Source organism: Salvelinus namaycush, chromosome 38 (assembly GCF_016432855.1).
Source record: "Salvelinus namaycush isolate Seneca chromosome 38, SaNama_1.0, whole genome shotgun sequence".
NCBI lineage: Eukaryota > Metazoa > Chordata > Actinopteri > Salmoniformes > Salmonidae > Salvelinus > Salvelinus namaycush.
The window spans coordinates 16,837,891-16,846,621 of NC_052344.1; the positions used below are offsets into that span (position 1 = coordinate 16,837,891).

Genomic DNA, 8,731 nt, shown 5'->3' on the forward strand with positions numbered 1-8,731 from the left:
GGTGACTTTATATAAGCCAGATCCTTTTATCACCGTTATATTTTTGTATTAAATATTTTGTATTACCTTGTTACTAAACCAAAATACCAAAAGCATGTCCTCAAATGTACAACCTTTAGATATATGCACAAATACCAGACTTTGATAGTATGTGTAGCTGACGGTAACTGACTGCAGTTTGTGTGGTACAAGGAGAACGCATCAGGTAGCCGCCCTACATTACATTGACATCAGCCTGGACAGCTGTAAGATACCCCCCACTTCCATCAGGTTACTTTGTGTTTTGTTAAACTATTCATGAATGATGATAGTGTGCTATTTTATGATGAGAGCAATGCAGCTCAGTGCAGCATAAATAACTCGACTTCCTTTCTTGTGACCTCAGCAGAATGAGACCATATACTTGTGGTTAGCTGTCAGTTTTTCCACTGATGAAGGGGAAATGTTAAATGCCTTGAAGCTTATTTTTATTTGCAGGTACAGGTGATTGTCCACAAGGTACATACAGTGTTCACTAAAGCAGTGTTTCTCAACTTGTTTTTTACACCAGGAACTAACAAGCTGTGTTCCCTCTTGTGTTTACACATACACTATACTTAGACTGACAGTACAAATCTTCTGTTTTGTTTCTCTTCCTAGATGTGGAAGTCAGTGGTGGGACACAACGTGAGCATAAAGGTTGCAGAGGGGGACGACTGGGAGACCGACCCTGACTTTGAGGTTAGCTACAGGGATGGAGGGAGCGAGGGTCCTTACGGAGCTAGTGTATTTACTAAAGCACTCTAATCAATATTTTCTCCCAGTGGAATTAATGTTTTGTTTATGCTTGGTCCGTAACCGCCTCAGTCCTGTTTTCAACGACACCTTGGTCTTCAGACTACAGTTTGGTGATTAGAAGGACTTGGGTTCTGTGTTTCAGAATGATGTGTCAGAACAGGAACAGAGATGGGGGGCCAAGACCATTGAGGGGTCTGGTCGAAAAGAACACATCAGGTAACCATTGAACAGTAACTGGGGGTGGGTGGTCGGTCAGCCTGAGATGACCAGACCAGAAGATACACATCAAAGACGGATCACAGTATGATTGGTGAATTATGCCATTGGAGAGCTATGGGGGATGGTTAGCTCAGCTGTGTATTGCTGCTTTAGCTCTGTAGAAACAGGAAAAGGAAGTGAAAACAGTGTGTAGGCTGTCAAGCAGTGAGTCTTACCTAATATGGGTTGGTGACTGAGTAAATCTAAGGGTTAGCCACAGACTAGTGTAACTATGTAGTCCCGGGTTCAGCAGATAATGTTAAATGGGAATAAAGTTATGCAACAAAGTTCTGATGTGTGTGTGTACGCATGTGTGTGTGATCCCTCCATCTCCCCAGTGTATCAGAGCTGAGACAGAAGGTGTCCCAGGAGCATGAGGTGGGGAAGCAGAAGGAGCGAGCGGAGGCTCCCAAGGCCTCTTACGGTTACGGAGGGAAGTTTGGAGTGGAGAAAGACCGCATGGACAAGGTTAGGTTATAACATGTCATCATGTGATGTTCATACACTACATGACCAAAAGTCGAACATGCTCGTCGAACATCTCATTCCAAAAAATCATGGGCATTAAAATGGGGTTGCCCCCCCCTTTGCTGCTATAACAGCCTCCACTCTTCTTGGAATGCTTTCCACTAGATCTTGGAACAATCATGGGGCTGCAGGGTAGCCTAGGGGCTAGAGCCTTGCACTAGTAACGGAAAGGTTGCCAGATCGAATCCCCGAGCTGACAAGGTAAAAATCTGCCGTTCTGCCCCTGAACAAGGCAGTTAACCCACTGTTCCTAGGCCATCATTGAAAATAAGAATTTGTTCTTAACTGACTTGCCTAGTTAAATAAAGGTAAAATAAAAAATTGCTGCAGGGACTTGCTTCCATTCAGCCAAAACAGCATTAGTGAGGTTGGGCACTGATGTTGGGTGATTAGGCCTGGCTCGCAGTCGGTGTTCCAATTCATCCCAAAGGTGTTCGATGGGGTTGAGGTCAGGGCTCTGTGCAGGCCAGTCAAGTTCACAGAATCGTCTAGAATGTCATATGCTGTAGTGTTAAGATTTCCCTTCACTGGAACTAAGGGGCCTAGCCCGAACCATTAAAAACAGCCCCAGACCATTATTCCTCTTCCACCAAACTTTACAGTTGGCACTATGCAGCGTTCTCCTGGCATCTGCAAACCCAGATTTGTCCGTCAGACTGCCAGATGGTGAAGCGTGATTCATCACTCCAGAGAACGCGTTTCCACTGCTCCAGAGTCCAATGGCGGCGAGCTTTACACCACAAGATCTTAGGCTTGTGTGCTGCTGCTCGGCCATGGAAACCCATTTCATGAAGCTCCGGATGAACAGTTCTTGTGCTGATGTTGCTTCCAGAAGCAGTTTGGAACTCTGCGGTCCCATTCTGTGAGCTGTTGTGGCCTACCACTTTGCGGCAGAGATGTTGTTGCTCCTAGAAGTTTCCACACTCACTTTAACAGCACTTACAGTTGACCGGGGCAGCTCTAGCAGGGCAGAAATTTAACGGACAAGCTTGTTGGAAAGGTGGCATCCTATGACGGTGCCACATTGAAAGTTACTGAGCTCTTCAGTAAGGCCATTCTACTGCCAATGTTTGTCTATGGAGATTGCATGGTTGTGTGCTTCATTTTATACACCTTGCAGCAACGGTTGTGGCTGAACTAGCCGAATCCACAAATTTGAAGAGGTGTCCACATACTTTTGTATATATAGTGTATTTCGCTCATAAGGTCTTCAGTCAATTCCAAATAACGCATCAAGCACAAGGCTTCCTCTAATGCAGTGCTGCTCACCCCAAAACATATGCTGTCAGACAGTACAGTTGTGTGTGCTGACTTATTGCAACTTTTATGGACTTCAACAGTTTATCAAAGATCGTTTCCGGTGTTGATGTATTATGTGTGTGTAATTACCCAGGGGGCAGTGGGGCATGGCTACGTGGCGCAGGTGGAGCAGCACTCATCCCAGACCGATGCAAAGAGAGGATTCGGGGGGAAATTTGGAGTGCAGAAAGACCGTGTGGATAAGGTGAGGAAACTATACTCTTACTGACAAAGATATCACAGGATTTGATGAACAGGATGAGGGATCGTCCTGGTAATGAACATTCCTTCTCTCTTCCTGTAGTCTGCCATGGGTTTTGAATACAAGGGAGAGGTGGAGCAACATACATCTCAGAAAGGTACAGCCTTAAGGACGTCTAATACACATACTTTCTGATTTCCAAGTAAGTCGACTGCATGTTGTTATCCTACCCAGCTACTCCTGGCATACCTCTGACCCTGCTTTTATCTTTCAGACTATTCAAAGGGTTTTGGAGGGAAGTTTGGGGTGGAGAAGGAGAAAGTGGACAAGGCTGCCTTGGGTTACGACTACAAGGGAGAGACCGAGAAGCACCAGTCTCAGAAAGGTTAGAGGGGAACTGTACCGTGTGCTGTTTGTAGGTAGAAACGTTTCATGGTCAATTATTCATGTTAGATGTCTAGTTCATATTTTAAACATATCCCACAATATCCCTCACCAGACTATTCAAAGGGTTTTGGAGGGAAGTTTGGGGTGGAGAAGGAGAAAGTGGACAAGGCTGCTTTAGGTTACGACTACAAGGGAGAGACAGAGAAGCACCAGTCTCAGAAAGGTCAGTTACTTACAGTTGTAATCACAGTTGTGTTTGTAAAAGTCAAGGACCATGTCCACATTAAACTGACCTTTGATCTCCACGTTCAGACTATGCCAAGGGCTTTGGAGGACGCTATGGAGTCCAGACAGACCGCATGGATAAAGTGAGTCTTTCTTGACCCTGAAGACTCAGGATGACAGTCATTCTTGACGCATTTTACATTGACCTGTACAAACACTCAGGCTATGACGCTTACCCATTGATTGGAATTATGGTTCCCCAATCCCCATTCGCTCTATAGAGTGCAGTGGCCTTCACAGACATGGAATCCCCTACCTCTGCCTATGAGAAGACACTACCAATGGAGGCATGTAAGTTTGCGCTTTATAGTTCCTCATAAACATTTAGTACACAAGTTCAAAGAGGAAAATATGTTTTTTGCTTTTCCTGTCTGTCTGTGCAGCAAGTGCAGGGGCAGGCAACCTGAAGGCTCGCTTTGAGAACTTGGCTCGGTCATCAGACGAGGAGAACAGAAAGCGAGCGGAGGAGGAGAGAGCCAGGAGACAGGCTAGAGAGAAGAGAGAGCAGGAGGAGGCACGACGCAAACAACAGGTACTGCAATAAATATGCTACTCCATTAAACATGCACACTGACACAGTGGTATGTATCTCTTGTAGGAACAGAACAGCAGGGAGGAGGAAGCAGAGCAGCATCAGCCTCCACCTGTTGAAGAGCAGAGACCTCCACCTGTTGAAGAGCAGAGACCTCCACCTGTTGAAGAGACCAACAGGAAGCCCCAACCACCACAGCTGCCCACTGCCAGGGCAGTGCCTCAGATACCAAGATATGAACCTGAGCCAGTGGTAGATGGCTCTGATTTAATTCAATGCTACTCACTGATGACCTAAAAAACTGTAATTTCTTCTTCACCACAACGTTATAAAATGAATTGGTGAAATTCACACCTTCTCATTTTCTGTGGTCTCAGGAGGAAGAGGAGGAGCCAGACTATGACCAGACCCCGTGCCTGCCCCCACGGTCAAGTGACCTGCTGGAGGCGGAGCCACCTCAGGAGCAGACCCCATCAGAACCAGAGCAGGAGGATGAGGGAGAGTATGAGGATATCTCATCAATACCTTTCCCAGAACCTGATCCAGGTCAGTGTGCCACACCCAGTGGGGTAGAGGGGTTGGGTAACCCATTACTGTTTCATATCAAAGACTGACCCTTCCATGTGTTCCCTCTACAGCTGTGAATAATGACTATGAGGACCTGACATACGGTCAGACCGCAGTGGCCATTTATGACTACCAAGGAGGTAGGTAGCCTACTGTATCAATGACTGCGTTGTGATATCATGTCACAATTCTCATCTATTTCTTGGTCATACTGTGATGTTGTTACTTGCATCGTGGATCAATACAGAAATCAATGCTAAACATTGCTCAACACAGAAGTCTATAAACCCTTTCGGAGACAAAATCCTAAAATAATGTTATTCTCACACATGAAGAGGCAGATGATGAGATCTCCTTCAACCCGGATGATGTCATCACCAACATAGAGATGGTGGACGAAGGCTGGTGGAAGGGACACTGTCACGGACGCATTGGACTTTTCCCTGCTACATTCGTGAAAATGATGTAGTGAGCGTGCCTAGTCTCCAACACAGACATATACCTGAGCCCATAGGACCTGTGGGTCTTTTCACAGGGGGAACATCAGCATATTGATCCTATCTGACAGGTATAGTTTGATTGTACCATGGGAGCATCTCAAATGCATACGCCTCTATCCTCCCTTTCTCAATACCCATTGGAGAAGAAGGGACCTCTAGCTTTCTCATCCAATGGGTTTTTAGGTGAGGGGGACACAAGGAGTATACAATTGAGATTCTCCCCATGTGTTTTCTAATCAATTGATTTATATCCGGTCAGTAGTCATGACATATAATGGATAGTCATTGTGCTTCATATTGCTCAGGGTGGGATGCAGGCCTTCCCCTTATAAAAGCTGATTGCTAAATGTTCCAGTGATATTCTCATACACTTGCATTTCAAAGGATTATGTAAGTCATTTAGCTATGGAATGTTATGTTTAAAAACAATTAACTACAGACAATTGTATTTTGGCTATTGATGCAATTCTCAACTTGAATTACATGTTGTAATTGCATATGTAAGCAAAGCATAATATCTGAAACACCAGGTTAAAAAGGTTATTTCTAGAATCAACTGCATGTAATCAATAAAATGTCTTAATGTACAGAAACACATTTATTTACTCCAACATGACAACCAGAAGATTATATGGACAGTTTGTTACATGTATAATGAATGTCTTTGTAATGATGGACTAGGCTACAGGAAGAGCAAATCAAACAGGAATGGAGCTACCAACAACAGGCATTATTGGGGTAAAATGTAAAGAATATACCATATTCTCTTCTGTATACCACAGCAATAAGAAAACATGGCTTTCATTCAAGTGAAGTATGTCAATGCAGTACTATACCATTGTGCCCAAAAATACAACTCTGTTGTTTCCTTTCATACATTAAATGGGCTTACAGACAATGTGTTGCACAATATAGATCATTTGCCTCATATCACCATTTAACTTGAACACAAGGCAACTCAAGTCCACAAAGATCATGTATTCAATCTCCGATACATGATATTCAAGGCTCATGTGTGTCACAGGTTCTAAGTCAGAAGTCCTTTGGTTTTCTCCAGGCTACCAGGCAATTGTGTCACAGGTTCTAAGTCAGAAGTCCTTTGGTTTTCTCCAGGCTACCAGGCAATGCCCTTCTTTTTTTTGTTGGCCTTTCCTCCCGATTTCTTTGTCATGCGTTTGCCTTTCAGTTTCTTGGCCTGTCGTTGGCTCATCCATATTGGGTACTGTCCGTGCTCGTCCAATTGGGTCGTCTTACTGCGCTTGCTGTCCATGTCCATCTTTCCATCTGAAAAGCAAAAAACAAAAGGTGTCAACTCAGACATTGGAAACGATACAAAATCCTTGATCTGTGTGTGAGTTCTCACCATCGACTTCCTCTCCCTCCATGTCTACATCCACTTTCTTCTCCTTTATCTTGCCAGCTGGCACCACTGTCGCTATGTCCTGAATGTCATTCATGGAGATCTCTCCTGTGCCACCGTGGGCCAAGGCTAGCTTCAGCCGAGCCAGTTCCTTCGGGGCATTCTTCGCTCTCTTCACAGCACGCATCTTCCGCTTCCATTTGCTTCGCAGACTTTTGGCCATTTTAAGGTTCTGAAAGACAAGGTTACATAATGGAAACACAGATCCACTTGCATAAGACATCTCGACTTGCTTTAACTCTAGTTCAGTGACGGTCCCTGCAGAGCCTAGCCATACATTGCACCTGTAAATAGCCCACCCAACTACCTCATCCCCATATTTTTTTTTCTTCTCCTTTGCACCCCAGCATCTCTACTTGCACATTCATCTTCTGCACGTTTAATTTCTAAATTGTAATTATTTCGCCACTATGGCCTATGTATTGCCGTACCTCCCTTATCTTACTTCATTTGCACACACTGTATATAGACTTTTCTATTGTGTATTGACTGTACGTTTGTTTATCCCATGTGTAATTCTGTGTTGTTTGTGTCGCACTGCTTTGCTTTATCTTGGCCAGGTCGCAGTTGTAAATGAGAACTTGTTCTCAACTGGCCTACCTGGTTAAATAAAGGGTAAATAAAACATACGATTGAGTTCTTGGCTCATGTAAACAACACTCATGCCATCAACTCCCATCATGCGACGTTAGCTATTCGTCTAGCCCAAATAACCCTCAATCATAAATAGAGGTTCTTGTATAATTAATCATGATGAATTGCCGTTAAACTGTCCATGATTCTACTGTCCTTGCAAGACTCCACATAAACAGTCAAGTTAGCTAGCTGGAGTACTTAGCTAGCTTTTAGCTAACGTGGCTAATAGCTACATTGCTAAAGAAAACGGATTGTTTTAAAACAATCGATCGGCCTATACCATTCGATGTTTTTGTACTTCAATAACTAGTATTCGGTGTACTCAATTTACTCGTATGTGTGGTATTGTAAAAAATAAAAGCAAGTTAACATACATAGACGCAGATGTATTCTCCGTACAGTTGATACGCAGGCAGCACACACGTGTTTGTATTTTCGACAACCGTAAAGCACGTCAGACGGTCGTTATGTTGGACACATTTGCGACAACTTACGTCCTCTTAATTTACTGTCATACTGTGAACTCTTATTTATTTAATCGAAAATCTATAACCTACATATTTAGTGTGAAATATTATCAGTGGTGGATAACCGACGAACTTCCTGATGCACTTTATTCTCAATTTATCGATACGTATTATCAGCTATTCTGCTGCAGTTCACAGTTCTTTCAGGAGATGGCGAGCTCATTCCATACTGCAAGCCAAAGCCACCTGAGTCTCATTAATGATCATGCAATTATCCACAAATTCACATCTGCTCCAGAACAAATGTGTTGAACCACTTTGACCTCTGTCTGCAAAAACAAAGGGCAAACAAAAAGCAAAGTATGTGAGTACAGTAAATGAGAAATGATATGTTATACCATCACAACAATTGAATGATCTACAACCATTCAAGAAAAATACATTATTGTTGGCATGGATGAATTGTCTTTGTACTATTTCAAATGAAGAATTTGCAAGTCTGCAGTTTCTTCTGAGACTGCAGGTCATCTAGCTAAACCCATGAGACTGATTGGGGTGTAAAATCCAAGGGCAGGTCCTATTTTAGCCCCACTTGGGGCATGGCCCTACATACAGTAGGCCTCCACTCTTCCCTAGGAGATGTGAGTTGAGCCCCGCACTTTCCCAGCTGACCTCCTCGGCTCCCTGCTCACTCAAGTGGAGGCCAACCAGCCCAACTGCTCCCTCTTTCCTCTTCCCATCCCAGAGGAACATTCTATTCGGTGCAGTCCCTCCTCAGCCCGGCCCCTCAGCTTCTGTGAACTAAAATAGCAGCTCGGCACAGCAGGAGCCATGCCCGGCGAGAAGGTCCTGTCATGTCCCTAAAAAAGAACC

General features: G+C 44.1%; 2 protein-coding genes across 4 annotated transcripts in view; one reads left to right on the forward strand and one right to left on the reverse strand.

The window, feature by feature from the left end:
* LOC120031943 (hematopoietic lineage cell-specific protein-like) overlaps nt 1-5,928 on the forward strand; it is a 7,002-nt gene extending 1,074 nt beyond the window's left edge. Inside the window, exons 2-15 of one of the 2 annotated variants that reach the window (XM_038977806.1) lie at nt 640-720; nt 920-993; nt 1,374-1,503; nt 2,957-3,067; nt 3,167-3,221; nt 3,339-3,449; nt 3,564-3,674; nt 3,764-3,819; nt 3,958-4,027; nt 4,120-4,268; nt 4,335-4,520; nt 4,646-4,814; nt 4,907-4,975; nt 5,171-5,928. In XM_038977806.1, coding sequence (XP_038833734.1) covers nt 640-720; nt 920-993; nt 1,374-1,503; nt 2,957-3,067; nt 3,167-3,221; nt 3,339-3,449; nt 3,564-3,674; nt 3,764-3,819; nt 3,958-4,027; nt 4,120-4,268; nt 4,335-4,520; nt 4,646-4,814; nt 4,907-4,975; nt 5,171-5,304 — 1,506 coding nt within the window. In that variant the 3' untranslated portion in view covers nt 5,305-5,928. The remainder of the gene's footprint in view (nt 1-639; nt 721-919; nt 994-1,373; nt 1,504-2,956; nt 3,068-3,166; nt 3,222-3,338; nt 3,450-3,563; nt 3,675-3,763; nt 3,820-3,957; nt 4,028-4,119; nt 4,269-4,334; nt 4,521-4,645; nt 4,815-4,906; nt 4,976-5,170) is intronic. The other variant, XM_038977807.1, reaches the window with a different exon arrangement.
* LOC120031944 (protein LLP homolog) lies at nt 5,911-7,853 on the reverse strand. 2 transcript variants are annotated; one of them, XM_038977809.1, is made up of 4 exons: nt 7,766-7,853; nt 6,699-6,927; nt 6,454-6,619; nt 5,911-6,397 (listed from the first exon to the last, which is right to left on the reverse strand). In XM_038977809.1, the coding sequence occupies exons 2-4, from the start codon at nt 6,916-6,918 to the stop codon at nt 6,394-6,396; spliced, it is 390 nt and encodes a 129-aa protein (XP_038833737.1). In that variant the 5' UTR covers nt 6,919-6,927; nt 7,766-7,853; the 3' UTR covers nt 5,911-6,393. The 2 variants fall into 2 exon arrangements, with proteins under 2 accessions (XP_038833737.1, XP_038833736.1); XM_038977808.1 differs by having other exon boundaries at nt 5,911-6,619.
* Between the last annotated feature and the right edge of the window lie 878 nt (nt 7,854-8,731).